The sequence below is a fragment of the Panthera uncia genome, unplaced genomic scaffold (genome assembly GCF_023721935.1).
Source record: "Panthera uncia isolate 11264 unplaced genomic scaffold, Puncia_PCG_1.0 HiC_scaffold_701, whole genome shotgun sequence".
NCBI lineage: Eukaryota > Metazoa > Chordata > Mammalia > Carnivora > Felidae > Panthera > Panthera uncia.
In genome coordinates this window covers 1-15,886 of record NW_026059871.1, presented here as the reverse complement: position 1 = coordinate 15,886, position 15,886 = coordinate 1, and the positions used below count along the sequence as shown (strand labels likewise).

Below are 15,886 nucleotides of genomic sequence, written 5' to 3'. Positions count from 1 at the left end.
CCACAGCGCCTGTGCTTCTCTATCCCAGCCTCCACCCCTCTGCCTGGGCTTCCTCCACTCTTGGCTGCCATTGTGTGGTGACGGGTCTCTTATCCCACTGGACTGTGAGCTTAAGAGCCCGGGGAAGAGCCAGCACGGCTGTGTCCAGCCTGCCCACACAGAGCTGGGGACCATAATCCTCTAGAAAGGAGTGAATGTGCCTGCTAACCTCTCCCTTCTCTTTGCCTTGAACTCTAGACCCTCTGCTGGGAAGGTTTCCTTAATGCAGCACCCCACCCCCCACTCGGGTTGTCCAAGTGTCTGTGTGGGGCACAGTCTGGACCCCACCTGACTCTCTGTCCCCGCTAGTTGTGTGCCTCAGAGTAGATGGTGAGGAGACAAACGGAGCATGACAACTAGTTGATTCACTTATTTATTCAACAAATAATTATTGAGCACCTACTATTTTCCAGGCCCTGTTCTTTTTTTTAAATTTTTTTTAACATTTATTTATTTTTGAGACAGAGAGAGACAGAGCATGAACGGGGGAGGGTCAGAGAGAGAGGGAGACACAGAATCTGAAACAGGCTGCAGGCTCTGAGCAGTCAGCACAGAGCCCGATGCGGGGCTCGAACTCACGGACCGCGAGATCATGACCTGAGCTGAAGTCGGCCGCTTAACTGACTGAGCCACCCAGGCGCCCCATCCAGGCCCTGTTCTAGGCACTGGGGAGACAGCAGTGGATGGAACAACAATCCCTGCCCTCACAGAGCTATTTTTTTTAATTTTTTTTAACGTTTTATTTATTTTTGAGACAGGGAGAGACAGAGCATGAACAGGGGAGGGTCAGAGAGAGAGGGAGACACAGAATCTGAAACAGGCTGCAGGCTCTGAGCTGTCAGCACAGAGCCCGATGCGGGGCTCGAACTCACGGACCGCGAGATCATGACCTGAGCCGAAGTCGGCCGCTTAACCGACTGAGCCATCCAGGCGCCCCACAGAGCTATTATTCTAATGGGCAGAGACAGACACTAAGTCAAATAACTAAACAGATTTAGTACAAGATGACAAACTATGGTATGCATTGGAAGAAAAGGCATTTCAGAGGACAGAGTTATGGGGGATGCTATTTTAGCTGAGGTTCAATCTGAGGAGGTAACATTTAATCAAAAACCTGAATAAAGCGAGGGATGGAGCCATGTGGATATCGGGGAGGAATATTCTAAGCAGAGAGAACAGTAAGTGCAAAGATCCTGTGGCTGACATGGGATTGGAATGCTCCAGGAACAGGGAGGAGGCCGGTGTGACTGGAGCAAAGTTAGCCAATGGAAGGAAAGAGGGAGATGAGGTTAGAAATGTGATGAAGGTTGGGGAGGGGATCACTTGGGGCATTGAGGGCGGACTGAGGACTTTGCACTTTATTCCAGTTATGAAAGAAGCCCCCGGAGGTTTTGAGCCCAAGAGCGTTGTGACGCCACATGTTTTAGGTAGCACACTCTGACTGCCATGGGGAGAACAGACATGGGGTTGTCCAGGCGGGACACAGTGGTGGACAGTACCAGGTGGAGGGTGTGAAGGGAGAAGAGTGGGTAGATCCTGGATCTGCTTTGTGAATGTAGAGATAACACGATTTGCTGATGGGCTTGGTGTGTGTGTGTGTGAAAAAGAAGAGAGTCGATGATTGATTGCACTTAGAACAAAATCCATTTTCTTTGTAATGTCCTACAAGGCTCTACATGATCTGGGTCCTTGCCCTGTCCCCAACCTTGTCTCTCCCCTCACTCATCCTGCTCCGATCACACCAGCTTTCTTACTGATCTTTGCACTTGTCAAAGCGTGTTCCCTTTCCCCTCCTGTCTCCTGGCTGGAACTTCTCGGGTCTCAGCTCAAATGTCATCTTCTCAGAGAAGCCGTTTTATAGCATTCATAATTTTCTAAATTGATTTTGTCTATTTATTTTCTTCTTTGTCATCTTGTCTTTCTCCACCAAAAGGTGAGCTGCTTGAGGGCAGCGACTTTGGTCACTGCTCTGTGTCCCAGTGCCTAGAAAAGTGCCCGGCACCTGGCAAGCACTGATTAAGTGAACAAAGACACCGATTAACCTCTGTGCTCGTTTACAGGCTGGCTTACACAGAAAAGACACCCAGACAAGCAGGCATAGACAAGAACACACAACAGATCCTTGGGTCATCCACATACCCTGGGGAGACCCAGAAGCAGGAGAAGACTCCCGCGCCCGCGGTTCCTGGTGGATGGAGAGCCCGAGGTGGGAATGGAGCACCCCCAGGGAGGCGGAAAAGATGCTCTGGGACGAGCCCAGCCCCGCCCTGTATCCCCAGCAGCCAATGGGCGTGTGGTCCTCCCGGCGCCCCCTGGGACGTGTAGTCCGGTCAGGGGCGCCCTCGGGCGCCGCTGTGAGCCCCTAGACTCCACGTCCCGTCGTGCGCCGGGAGGTGCGGGGATTGGCCGAGCCCCGCCCCCGGCCCGCCCCGCTCAGCTCGCGCCGCAGCCCCAAGAATGAATGAAATCGTAGCGCGCTGGGCGGCAGAGCGGGCGGCGCAGGCCGGGCTGGGCCCGCGCGCGGCGGCAGCAGCGCCCCGGGCCGGAGGCGGCCCAGCCGAGCGGGCCATGGCCACCGCCATTCAGAACCCGCTCAAGTCGTGAGTGTCCCCGCCGTTCACGTCCCTCCATCCCGCCCCCCACCCCTGGCCCTTCCCCCGCCTCTTGGGGAGGGGGACGCAGCGCGCGGAAGGTAGTTTAATGGGGGCCCTCCAGCTCGTCCCCCCCACCGCTGGGGGACCTGCCGCCCCTTGTTGCCCTTGGGGTTGGGGGCGGGAGCCCCTTCAGGGTCGCGGGGGCGTCTCTTCTTTGTCGCTGTCAGTGAAGGAATGTGGCGCGGGTTGGGGGGTGGCGGAGGCCGTTTCCCCACCCAGAGTGGGGGTAGGGGCTTCCCTCTCCTCCTCCTCCATCTCTCCTTCTCCGTGTCTCCGGGGGCGCCGGGGGGCATAGGGCTGGGAGTACGAACGCCCAAGTCCAGACCTCAGCCTCCGGGGTCTTCACCACCCTCCTTCCCCCTCAGCAGAGCACCTTTCTCTTTCCTCTCTCCTTCTCCGGGGACCTCGGCCCGCGTGGCCGCAGGGTGGGAGCTGAGACGTCGGGGTTCCCGGTCGGATCCCTGCTGGCTCCCTTTTTTCCTCCCCGGGTCTTCGGGACCTAGAAGCTCCGACGCCCAGGTCAGTTTAGACCGTGGGATTCCTCCCTTTCCCCGCCCATACACATCTAACCAGAGCATCTGGGACCGGATGCTTCGGGAGAGGATGCTGGCAGCACCCTCAATCTCGGGGGATTCCCTCCCTTTCTCCCTGTCCGCGTCCCTCCTCCGAGCGTTAGCTTCCTCCTGGGCCCGGTGGCTGGGAACCTGGACGCCCGGGTTCAAGCCTAGCTCTGTCCCATCCCTCTCCTCTCTTAGCCACCTCTTTTCTCTCTCTTTCCATCTCTCTCTCTCGCTCCCTCTTCGGGATCCTGGACTCCCGGGTCCCAGCGCTCCCCACCCCCTTTCCTCCGGCGGTGACAGCGGGCTCAGAGTGACAGGCGCGCGGCCGTTCCCGCCCTCCCTCCCCGGCAGGCGAGCGCGGCCCTCCCCTCCCCCTCCTCCCCTGCCCGGGGGGGGGGTGGGGTGGGGGTGGGGGTGGAGAAGGCGGAGGGCGAACGCCCGCGGCGCCGCACAAAGGGACTGTGGCGACCTCCCCCCCTTCCCCCAACCTCTTGCTCTCGCCGCCTTGACCTTGAGCAGCGCGTGTTGGGGGGTGGGGAGGGGGAAGGGGCCGGGAGCGCCCCCCAGCCTCCTAAAGGCCGGGCCTGATGGCTGGACCCTAGGCCCCCAGTTGTTTCTGGTTTCTGGCGGGGTCTGTTGGGAGAGGAGTGGGGCGGAGGTTAATAGGCACGCGCCTACACGTGTGGCTTTGCGGTGAGCAGGAGAGCTTGCAGGGCGTGTGCGGAGCCGGGGTCAGTGTGAGGAGGTGTGTGACGGTGACACCCTTCTGCTTCCCTCACTCTGTCTTAACACACAGACGGAGGTGTGCCCCACGAGGAACACCCTCGAGCTGGCTGGGACAGGGTTCCTGTGCAGGTTGGTGGATCTACAGGCATTCTGGCCTCCTCCCTCTGACCCTGGCCGGACCTCTTGGAGGAGGTCAGAGGAAGCGTTGGGGTGGGTGTGCCAGCGCCCTGCTTTGCCCTTCTTTGCTCTCCTCTTCAGACAGGTCCTGGGGTTGAGGGCAGACACTGGCTTCTGAAAGAATGGGAGCCAAATCCCCTTGGGAGTGGGAGGCTGGAGGAGTGCGAGGCTGGGTATTCTGACTACCTGGTTTCAAACCTCATCTTGAGCCCTAATTCTCCCCCTCCCTTCTCCCCCTCCTCCAGAGCCTCAGTGTTACCATCTGTGTACTGGGGACTCCTAACAGAGCCTATTGTCCCATGGGGCTTGTGATCTTTGCAAAGCACTTAGTACAGAGCCTGACCCTGACTAAATGTAGTGATTAGTAGTCGTAGCATCAATATTGATTTCTCTTGCGGTCCAGTTCCCACATAGGGCATTGCGGGGGCCTGGGCAACGTTAGGGTGCGGGTGCCAGTGCCCTTCTTTGCTCTCATCTTCTAAGGCGTCTGCAGGGGTGGGGGTAGGGGGTGGAACTCCCCTGCTTGGGCAGGGGAGTTCAAGTGTGGGAGGGGGATCTGTGAGGGTTACTAGCGGTAGGGAAAGGGAGGCAAGTTTCAGCCTGGGTCTGGTGGGGGGTGGGGGGCTCAATCGTGCTGGTGAACAAGGGCTTCCGGGGAGGTGATGGAGTTTTCTACACTCAGCCTCCAAACCCATCAAATGGATGCAAGGGTTCTGGGGTGGGGCAGGAGTGAGCTGGGGTGTCTGAGGCTGGAGGTGTGGGGAGCAAGTGTAAGCATGTGTGGGTGGTGGGAGGTGAGAGAGGAAGGTGGCAAGGGCATTCTCTGAGCTGAGCTGCTGGGCAGAGGGGGAGGGCTTACTCTGGATGAGATACGGGGTAACCAGGGGAGGGGCCTGAAGACCAGAGTGAAAATGTGGGTACCATTCCAGGTAAGCATCCCGACTTACTCTCCTTGCCACCTACTCTCAACCAGATATGAAGCAGAGACCTACTCTGTCCTGTTGCGGGTAGGGGAGGGGGAAGGTCAAGACCTTATCTGGGGGAGATGGGGGAGGGTTTGTGGTTTGTGGGAGGGGTCTGAGACACTAGAGGTGTGTGTGTGTGTGTGTGTGTGTGTGTGTAGAAGTGATAAGTATGGAAGACCTTGGGGGTGTCTCTCACCAGAGGGTAGGTAGGGGCATCAAGTGACAAAAGAGGTGAAGGCTATTATGCAGTCTGTCTGCCGGAGAGCCCCCTGGTGGACAAGGACATTTGTGGGCGTTTTTAATCCACGCAGGGGCTCAAACTTGAACACAAACTTTGGACGGGGGGGGGGGGGGGGGTCCAGTTGAGTGTTGGTGCAGCTTGGTGGGTCAGCTCACTATCTGGGGATCGCTTAGGGTACAGTCTGTGTGAGTGACAGTGGGAAAAAGAAGGAAGTAAAAACGCACTTGGGTACAGATATCTAGGTGAGTGAGTCCCTCCCTTAGTCCCACCTTCAGAGAGCCACCAGGGGCTCAGATTCCTCATCTGGAAAATGGGGGGTAAAAATAGCATCACCCCAGAGGGTCATTATGAGAATTGCACCAGTGAATCAAGTACTTAGAACTGTGTCTGACACATCATGGGTACTCAGTATATTTACTCGTTCAACAAATACTGAGCATCTTTTATGTACCAGGCATTCCTCTTCTTCTCTTCCTCCTCCTCCTCTTCTCCCTCCTCCATCTTCTTCTTTTTTTTAAAGCTTATTTATTTTTATGAGAGAGCGTGCACGCACGTGCCCGCGTGTGAGCAGGGGAAGGGGCAGAGAGGGAGACAGCGTGGAAGCGGGCTCTGTGCTATCAGCGCAAAGCCCAACACGTGGGGCTCCAACCCACAAACTGTGAGATCTTGACCCCAGCGGCAGCCCGGACGCTCAATCGACTGAGCCACCCAGGCGCCCCAGGGTATTATTCTTTCTAGAAGGGTTGGCTATTTTACACCTTAACTACATATCAAATCCTCTTTGTGGAATGAGTGAAGTTTTACTGAACACTTACTACCTGCCAGGTACCTTTTAAAAACACTTTACACATATGTACTCATTTAATCCTTACGACAATCCAATGAGGTGTCATCCTCATTTTACACGTGAGGAAACCGAGGCCCAGAAAGGTTAAGTCATTTGCCCAAGGCCACATGGCCACCAAATGGCAGAGCCAGGATTTGAATCCACAAGGTGTGGCTCCCGCTGCAAAGTAGCACTGTGCGGTCTAGCCCGCGGAAGGAAGGGATGGAGCAGGGCGGGGTCACTGTGAGAGTGACAGCCCTGGAGGGACTAGATAGGGTTCTCTGGAGCTGGGAGGGACTGGGGAGGGGGGAGGGGGGAGGGGGGGAAGGGGAGGTGTCAGTGAGCCAAGCGCAGGCTTAGCCGGTGGACGTCTGTATGGGCACCTCTTAGGTATCTCTAAGTCTCAGGGCATTGAAGTGTTTGTGTGAGTGTAAATGTACGTGAGTCTGTAAAGGTGTGGGAGTGAAGTGTGCGTGAGTCTACGTGGGAGGCTGTGAGTATACGTGTGAATGTGTGTGTAAACTGCCGTATGTGGGTGTGTGCGAGTCCAGGTGTGCATGTGTGAGTGTCTGCCCGGGAGACTAGACGTGCGTCTGGGCGAACGTGTGTGAGTGACTGCGCGCTCCCTGGGCCCCACCTCTGCACCCGCTTCCCCGCGGGGTCCCGCAGGTCCCCGGGCCCGGGACTACGACTCCCAGCATGGCCCGGGCGGGCCCGCCCCGCCGTCGTGATTGGCTGTGGTCCCGGTGCTCCCGCCCCGCGGGAATGAATGGATGGGCGGCCTCAGCGCCCGCCCGAGCGCTGGGAGGACCGACCCGGCGGGGACCTGCTGGGGGCAGGACCCGGGGAGCAAGATGGCCACGGTCATCCCCGGCCCCCTGAGGTGCTGCGGGCCGGCGGGAGGTGGGGGAGGGCGCGCGGGCGGGTCTGCGCGGGCGTGTGTGTGTGGCGGCCGGGGGTGGGGCCGAAGGGGTGTCTGGGGGGCTGTCACCGTGGGCCGTGCTGCGCGGGGGTGCGAATGTGTGCGATCATGGGTCTCTGGCAAGAACGGTGTCCGATGCGCTGCTCCTGGACGAGCGGAGGGTGTGGGGAGCTCGGAGTCCTCTTCGGGTCCTTTTCGGGGAAGGGGGTCATGTCCCGCCCGGCGACCCCCGGGGTTGGGGAGAGAGTGAAATGGCCTGGAGGTGCGGGAGCCTTGGTAAACTTAAGTGAAGCCCACACTACCTTTGTCTTGGCGTGTGGAGTGTGTGTCACTTGTTTGTACTGTTATTTTTTTGTTTTTTTGTGTGTGTTTTTGGATATGTGTGTGGATATGTGTTTAATATCTTTCAGTCTACCAGGTATCTTGGGATATTTGGGTCTTTGAGTGTATGTACATGTCCTTTGAAGCCGCATCATTTGTGTTCTGTGTCTGGATTTGTAGTTGTGCGTGTATTTATGTGTACATTTTTGTGTGAATATGGGTGGATTTGCCTGTTTCTATATTGTATACGTGTATATCTTTGTGTTTGGATATGTGGTGTTTTAGATGTTGGTTTCTATATCGTGTTTCTTTATGATTGTGTGTACGTGTGTGTCCTGTGTGAATCTGTGCGATTTCTTTGTATAGTGTGCCTGGACATTGTGTGTGTGTGCGTGTGTGATTTGTTTGTGTTGTGTCTTTAGATATGTGTGTAGGTGCACATGTGGGTAGTTTGTTTTAACATTGCTTCTAACATTTGTGTATGTGTGTGTCTTTGGTTGCATGAGTGTGTGTGTGAAGTGTGGTGTCTGTGATCTGTTTGCATGTTGTGTGTCTTTGTGTGGGTGCTTTGTTTATGTTGTGTGTCTTTGGATATGTGATGTGTATTTGTGCGTGGATATATGTGTGTTGTGCCTGTCCCACACTATGTATCTGCGATGTTTGTGTTTTTTTCAGTAGATATTTGTGTGTGCGCGTATGTGAGATTTGTCTGTTTCTCCTTTGTGAGTTTTGGGCTATGTCTCTCTTTGTGTGTGAATCCTGTGTGATTTGTTTGTGTTGTGTATTTTGATATGTGCACGTATGGATGGGTCTTGGTGTATTTTTGTCTGTTTCTACATTATGTGTGTGTATCTACCGGTTGGCTCCGGGCCTGCTTGGGTCTCAGGTTGGGGGCTCCTGAGTCCAGGAGCCACAGGAGGGGAGAGACTGGAGGAGTCGGATCACCCATTCCCGAGCGGCGCGTTGAGGGAGGGGTGCTGGACGACCCGGCGCTCCTGCCCTTGGTGACAGCCACTCGCCCGCTCGCTCGCCCTCACAGCCTAGGCGAGGACTTCTACCGCGAGGCCATTGAGCACTGCCGCAGCTACAACGCGCGCCTGTGCGCTGAGCGCAGCCTGCGCCTGCCCTTCCTCGACTCGCAGACCGGCGTGGCCCAGAACAACTGCTACATCTGGATGGAAAAGACCCACCGCGGCCCTGGTACCCGCTGGGAGGGCAGGGGCGGGGTGGGGCGGGGCGGGGCAGCGGCTTTGCGGCGGCGTTCTCGGTCCTCACCGCCCTCCTCACCTGCAGGTCTGGCCCCGGGACAGATCTACACGTACCCCGCGCGCTGTTGGAGAAAGAAACGGAGACTTAACATCCTGGAGGACCCCAGACTCCGGCCCTGCGAGTACAAGATCGGTGGGTGGAGCTCCATCCTGTGCCCCGGGGTGGCCCCAGCCGGGCCCGGGGCAAACGCTGATCCGTGTGTGGTGACGCCTGTGTGGTTCTGAGCATTTGCCTTTATTTCCCTTCTAGCGAGTGTCTGCAGGTGTGTGTCTGGCTGTAGTCCAGACATTCTCCGGTTTTCCCTGAGTGACTGCTTTGGACTTGGACGTGTCTTCTCCTACTGGGGCCCAGGTGTATTCCGGGGCCCGGTGCTATCTGTTAGGCGCCTAGGTGGCTCCTCCCCGGTGAACTGGGATGTGCTGCTGTGCGGCTGTCTTTCTTCCTGTGGGCGCCTGAGTGTGTGTGCGTGTGTGAGAGTGTCTGGTGGTAAGCCTTTGCGTCGGTAGTGGAGTGGATGTAAGTATCTGTGTCTCTTTCTAGGTGTTTCCAAGGACATTAGCGGGTTTGTTTCATCTCGTGTGTGTCTGGTCTCCCAGAGTGTCCGGCGGTTTCTGGGTGTGTCTGAGTGCATCGGGGTGTCTGGTGTCTCTTCTTTTGAGTATCTGGATGCTTTGGAATGTCTGGGAGAATCTCTTCCCCTAGTATCTGCTATGTCAGGTGTATCTCTGCCCACGTGTGCTGGTCCAACCAGACCGTCTGGCCTTATCGCTTCTTGAATGTGACCAGCACTATTAGAGTCACTGGCTCTTTCTCTTCCCTCGTCCTCTGTGTGGGTCCGGGTATATTGAAGTGTCCATCTGTGTGGTTTTTTTTTTTTAAGTTTGTTTGTCTGTTTGTTTATCTAGAGAGTGCCCACACGGGCTGGGGAGGGGCGGAGAGAAAGCCGGAATCCCAAGCGGGTACCCTGCCACCAGAGCAGAGCCTGCTGACCTAAGCCGATCAAGGCGCCATGGAGTATCCATCTGGCTGTCTTTCTGGGTGTGTCGATTGCCTCAGAGGCGCCGTGTGTGGCTCCCCTGTGTACGTCCGTGTGTGTCCATCTGAGTAATTCTCTCCAGATGTGTCTGTCTGGATCTCCCCTGTGTGTGTCCACATGTCTGGTAGGGTCTGACTGGGTGTTCCTTACGTGGATCTAGGTATAGCTGACGATTTAGTGTCTCTTTCTGATTGTCTCTGGGTGTATCCCAGGGTTTGGATATGTTTCCTCTACGTGACTGGGTGTATCTGAGTGTCTGGGTGTATCTCCTCCTTTGTGTGTCTGGCTGTCTCCAGATGATCCGTCTGTATCTCCCATGTGTACCCTGTTTGAGAATCTGTGTTTCTCCACGTGCATCCAGGTGTAAGTGAGGGAGGGTCTGGCGTGTCTCCGTCTGAGTGTGTCTGAGCGGATCCGAGGGCCTGGCCGTGTCTTTCCCAGGTCTCGGCCTCCTTCCCAGTATGCGTGATTGAATCTTTGAGTCTGTTGCTGGTTGAGTGTGGGAACACCTCTTTCCTGAAGCAAAGGGCATGGCTCCCCAACCTGGGCAGTTTGAGAAATCCTCCAGGGACAACTTCCCCACTTGACCTCCCCACCATGGCCTTGTCCCCAGATTGTGAGGCACCCCTGAAGAAGGAGGGTGGCCTCCCCGAAGGGCCTGTCCTTGAGGCGCTGCTGTGTGCTGAGACAGGGGAGAAGAAGATTGAGTTGAAGGAGGAGGAGACCATTATGGACTGCCAGGTGGGACCACCCCTCAGGGGCCCCGGCCGCCTTGTCACCCCCGCCACCTGCCCTGGCGCACCCTGTTCCCGCTCTCCGATCTCCCCTGGTTCCCTAGGGCCTCTGGGCCTCCTAAGTCGCATCCTTCCACACCTCATCTCTGTTCGGAAGACCTCCCTGCTTGCCCTGCGCCCCCAGTCTCCAGCTGTGTCCGCAACTCCCACAGAGAAGGACAGCATCCCCCATTTTCTTGACCTCAGTCTCCCTTCTGGTGTCCAGAAACAGCAGCTGCTGGAGTTTCCACATGATCTCGAGGTGGAAGACTTGGAGGATGACATTCCCAGGAGGAAGAACAGGGCTAAAGGAAAGGTATCACCCCCAAATCTTTCTCCCTCACCTCTCTCCTCAGTGACGGATCCCATACACTGAGCGTTTATCGTGGTCAGACCCTAACCCGGTTTGGCCTCACCTAATTCCCAGAGCAGCCTGAAGGGGTAGAGGATTTTATGCCCATCGCACAGAAGAGGACGCTGAGGCTCAGATATATGAACCCATTGGCAAAACAGAGATTGTATAGTGGGTCAGAGCCGCCTTCACACCCATGAGGAAGCCTCTGAGAGGTCAAGGGGGTTACTCGAGGCCCATAGTCAGGAAGTGGCAGAGCTGCGGTTCACCTTTCAGGCTCCAGTGATGAAAACGCTTTCAGTTGCCTCCCTTCTTGGCCCCTCATCCCGCTTCTCCCCCCAGGCATATGGCATCGGGGGTCTCCGGAAACGCCAGGACACCGCATCCCTGGAGGACCGAGACAAGCCGTATGTCTGTGATAGTGAGTCCTTCTGAAGAGGGGGAAAGAGAGAGTGGGGCCTAGGGACCTCTCCCCTGCTGGCCCCCTCCCTCCTGTTCTAGAGCCCGGCGGGAGGGGATGCTCAGGCCTCTGGCAGAGGGGGGAGGTGTGATCCCCGAGGCCAGGGTGGAGGCCGCATGGGCTGGGAGGGCTGACCGGCCCTCCCTGCTCGCTCTCCAGTCTGTGGGAAACGGTATAAGAACCGGCCAGGGCTCAGCTACCACTACACCCACACCCACCTGGCTGAGGAGGAGGGGGAGGAGAACGCCGAGCGCCACGCCCTGCCCTTCCACCGGAAAAACAACCATAAACGTGAGCAGGCAGGCGGGCTGTGGGGTAGTGAGGGGCCCCGGGAATGGGGGCTGAGGAGCCTGGGAGGGAGGGGGCACATTAGACATTTCTGGAAAATCTCCAGCTCAGCGGTCCCCTCCCCCCACCGACCATGGGGATGCTGGCTCTGGGGTTGCCATGGCAACCAACCATCTCTCCCTCGCTCCCGGCCGGGCGTAATATTTCTGGGTCTGATTTATTGTTTCAATTAGAGCTTGGGGAGGGGGGTGATAGATGACTCCCCTCCCTCTCTGCCTCCCGTTCTCCCTTTTTTGCTAAGCTTTGGCTGAGGGGCAGGGTCTGTGGCCTGGGAGCCCTTGGCGCCTGCCCGTGCCAATCTCGTGGCAGCCCTGACAGCCGAGGGATGGGAGAGGGCTCGGGAGAGGCTCCGCCAGCGGAGAAACTGTCTTCGCGCCCACCTCTTGGTGGGAGAGGGCGGTCTCTTCACCCCGTCCTCACCACGCACGGGGCACCTCTGTGTTCAGAATTTTGCTTGTGAACATCCGTCTGTTTGCATATCAGATCTTGGCCAGTGGTACCCCCAGTTTTTATCTAGACGGGGCTTAGTTGGCACTGGTTGTGTGGTAGAAAGGGGAAGCAGGGGGGCTCTTCCTAAAGCTGTTATTTGCCAGTTTTGCCTAATAAAGAGTGAGTTGTCCTCAAAGAGTTCTGGGCTCCTGATGAGAATTATTTGGGCTCCCATCCCTGTTCTGCCGCGGCCACAACTTGGGGTAGCTACTCTCTCTCCTTACCTCCCCCATGCCTGGATAAAGGGGTCCACCCCGGGGCTGAGGCTGGGGGGCAGGGTGGAGCCTTGCCTATGGTGAGAGCCCCTCTCTCTGTCCCCCCAACCCCAGAGTTTTACAAAGAATTGGCCTGGGTCCCTGAGGCACAGAGGAAACACACAGGTAGGGACGCCTCCCTCTGCCCCTACTTGTGCAGCAGCCTTTGACTAGGTGCCCCCGCCCGCCTACGTCAACCCCCCGCCTGCTGTCTTTCAGCCAAGAAGGCGCCCGATGGCACTGTCATCCCCAACGGCTACTGTGACTTCTGCCTGGGTGGCTCCAAGAAGACGGGGTGTCCCGAGGACCTCATCTCCTGTGCTGACTGTGGGCGATCAGGTGATACCCTCACCTGAGGTTGCTGGGGGCCCGGGGGGGAGGGGACGCCAGGAGTCCCGATCTGGAGGCTGGGAGGCGGAGAAGTGCGGCCTGGGGCTGGGGGCATCCAGAGCTGGTGGAGTGGACTCAACTGCTGAGGACCTTGGGAAACTGGGAGGGGGAGGGGTGGTCAGAGAGGCTCTGGGAATAATGGGATGCGGTCATCACGGCGTTGCCGGTCGTAGCACGTGCTTAGCATGGCACGAGGGGCAGTGAAAGGTGGTTGCCAAGGCATTGTGGGTAGGGAACCGTGATAGTGAGTAATGGATGGCCGTTGCCTGGGCACTGTGGATAACCGAGGGCGCTTGCCATGGAGTTGCGGTTAGTGGGATGTGGTTTCCCAGGGTGGGCTTGTAGGTAATAGACTGTGGTTGCCTCAGCACGGTGGGTAATGAATTGTGGTTGTCATGGTATCACGGGGAGTGCAATAGGGTTGTCACGGCAACGGGGTAGCGTGGAACGTAACCTGTGGCACCGGGTGGCGGCTGAGGGGGTCTCCGCACTGGGGTAGTGCGACGGCTGTGGGATCGGCGTCGCGCGGTACCGCCGGGAACACTTCGGTCGCCCGCCCGTCCTGGGGGACGGGCGTTGGGTCACAGGGAACCCAGAGCGTGGGGACCCCACTGTGGAAGGCGGTTGCCATGGCGCCGTGGCTGGGAGGACGTGGCTGCCGCGTCACTGTGGTTAACGGAACCTGTCGGCCACTCTGCTGTGGGTAATGGAATGTGGCTGCCTCAGCACAGCGGCTAACAGAATGTGGCGGCCCGGGTGTTGTGGGTGGTAGAAAGTGGTTGCCACAGCACTGCGGGTAATGGAATGCGGTTGCCATGGTATTCTGGGGAGCAGAATGTGGTTACCATGGTGGCTGGTAGGAGACTGGTGGCCACGGTCGCGGCAGCGCTGCTTGCGGTACGGTCGCTGGGCACCGTGCGCGGGGCGGGGTCGGGCTGTGGGCCACGGGAGCTCCTCCGGCCCTAGGACCCAGGGGTGGGGGCCGAGCCGTCTCCTCCCCGGGGGGGGGGGGGGGGGGTCAGTCACCACCGGGGGCGTGGTGAGCCCTAACTGCATCCCTGCCCCTTGGCCCCCAGGACACCCCTCATGTTTACAGTTTACGGTGAACATGACGGCGGCCGTGCGGACCTACCGCTGGCAGTGCATCGAGTGCAAGTCCTGCAGCCTGTGCGGCACCTCGGAGAACGACGTGAGTGCCCGCCCGCCTCCCCTGGGACATGCCCCCAGGTGGCCTCCCGTCCGGCACCTCCGCCTCTGCCAGTCGGGCCTAAAGCCTTTCCCTGGAGCCCCTCCCTGGTGAACACTAGTAACCTGTATTATTATTATTGCTTAGTGTCCATTAACTGAGCCCGGCACTTAGTGCTCCTCATCTCTCTGACTCCTCCCAACCACCCTCCGAGGTAGGTGCTCTCGTTCCCACTCCGCAGAGAAGACGCTGAGCTCAGAGAGGGGAAATGACGTGCCCGAGGTCACGTCTAGGAAATTAGTAGAGCTGGGAACTGAACCCAACGTCCATTGCTTCCAGAGCTGGTGTCAGACCATCTCGGTGGCGTTTGAAGTGTTCCACAGAATCTATAAAACCCAGACTGCGAATTGCAAACCGGCCGACCACAGGGGTGTTTTGCTTGGCCAAGCAGGGTTTTGCAAAGATTCCGTGATGCGAAGCCCGTCTCGGAGCCCTTTCTCGTGGGAGGGACCGCCTTCCCCGGCCCCTTTGACCTACCCCTGCCCCAGCCCCCCACCCCGGTTTCTGGTGCCCGTGCCCCCAGGGTGCCAGCTGGGCGGGTCTCACCCCCCAGGACCAGCTGCTGTTTTGTGACGACTGCGATCGGGGTTACCACATGTACTGCCTGAGCCCCCCCATGGCGGAGCCCCCGGAAGGTGAGAGAAGAGGTGGGCATGACACGGGGGCGGGTGGGTCGGAAAGCTGTCTTCCGGCTGAAGACCAAAGACCGTGTCTGCTGGCTGGGAGGTTGGGTCAGCCTCTTGGGGACCCGGGCCTAAATCCCTGTCCTCTGGCCACCCCCACAGGGAGCTGGAGTTGTCACCTCTGTCTTCGGCACCTGAAAGAGAAGGCCTCTGCCTACATCACCCTCACCTAGGCCTGGCTCTGGCTCACCCGGACCTCTGGGGTGGTGCTTACCTATCTGCCTCTCGGAGCTCCTCCACGCTCTCTCCGCCCTCAGTGCCCCACAGTGGAGGGGGACAGGGGAAGCCTGAGAGGGGGCGGGGCCACCCCCTTCCCTCTGTGCAGGTGGAATGTTTGCCCTGTGGGTTGGTGGGCCCAGCAGGGCCCCTCTCCCTTCCTCCCTCCTTCCCCATCCCTTGGCGAATGGGCACCGGGGGCTTCTGCTCCCCTCAAAGCCATACCCCGCCTCTGGGCGGGCATGAGGGGTGGTAGATGCCAGCCCGGGGCACGGACACAGCGTTTTTCTAAAGAAAAAGTCAAAAAGTTAAAAAAAAAAAAAAAAAAAAGAAAGAAAAAAGAAATTAATATATACAAAGAGTCCTATAAGGCCTGGCTGGGTGGAGGGGGTGCTGCCGAGCGCATCCACTGGGCACCGGTCTATGCCAGCTTCCTGCCTACCAGCCCCACCCCCCAGTTTCTGGAGTTGCAGCTGTCCCACCTCCTCACCCAGTGTGGGCACCGTCCCCCTTCGTGCCCAGGGCAGGTGGGTGTGGTGTCCACCCTCGCCCCCTCTTGGTGCCCACCGTGGATACTGCATGACGTGAACCATGGTTTTGAACTCCGTTCCTGCTCCCTCCCTGAGAGCCCCACCCTGCCCGCTCTGTGCCTGCCGCCTGCCCTGGCTGGTGGGCGTCGGCTGGGGGGGCAAGGCGGGCAAGGCGGGCCCCTGCCCAGCGCCTGCTGGAATGAGAAGCACAGACTCTACAACGGACAAGTTTTTCCCCCTTCCCCTGCTCCAGTTCCCCACCGGCCAGGCCGGGCTGCCCCCTGCCACCCTCGCTGGCCATTTTGGGGGTAGCGAGGGGGCGTGGTTGTTTCTTGTGGTTGTGTGTGTTTGTTGTTCGGGTTAAAAAAAAAGGGAAATTGAGACTGCAAGTGGGGGGAGGTGGTGGGTT

The 15,886-nt window shown here is 58.2% G+C and overlaps 1 protein-coding gene across 1 annotated transcript; it reads left to right on the top strand.

Moving 5' to 3' along the window:
* The first annotated feature begins 2,496 nt into the window (after positions 1–2,496).
* On the top strand, positions 2,497–15,867 carry LOC125918362 (zinc finger protein neuro-d4). Its single transcript, XM_049624363.1, has 12 exons — positions 2,497–2,639; positions 8,471–8,631; positions 8,725–8,832; positions 10,350–10,477; positions 10,736–10,825; positions 11,204–11,282; positions 11,481–11,612; positions 12,488–12,538; positions 12,632–12,751; positions 13,879–13,991; positions 14,602–14,683; positions 14,834–15,867. Exons 1-12 carry the CDS (start codon positions 2,497–2,499, stop codon positions 14,902–14,904), a joined length of 1,278 nt encoding a protein of 425 aa, XP_049480320.1. The 3' UTR covers positions 14,905–15,867.
* The last annotated feature ends 19 nt before the right edge of the window (positions 15,868–15,886 follow it).

What these genes read in the sequence shown, in the direction of transcription:
- LOC125918362 (XM_049624363.1), top strand. Translation starts at nt 2,497, where the DNA reads ATGAATGAAATCGTAGCGCGCTGGGCGGCAGAGCGGGCGGCGCAGGCC. An exon ending in AGACCATTATGGACTGCCAG is followed by an intron (nt 10,478 to 10,735) that starts GTGGGACCACCC and finishes TCTGGTGTCCAG; the next exon opens with AAACAGCAGCTGCTGGAGTT. An exon ending in TGCTGACTGTGGGCGATCAG is followed by an intron (nt 12,752 to 13,878) that starts GTGATACCCTCA and finishes CTTGGCCCCCAG; the next exon opens with GACACCCCTCATGTTTACAG.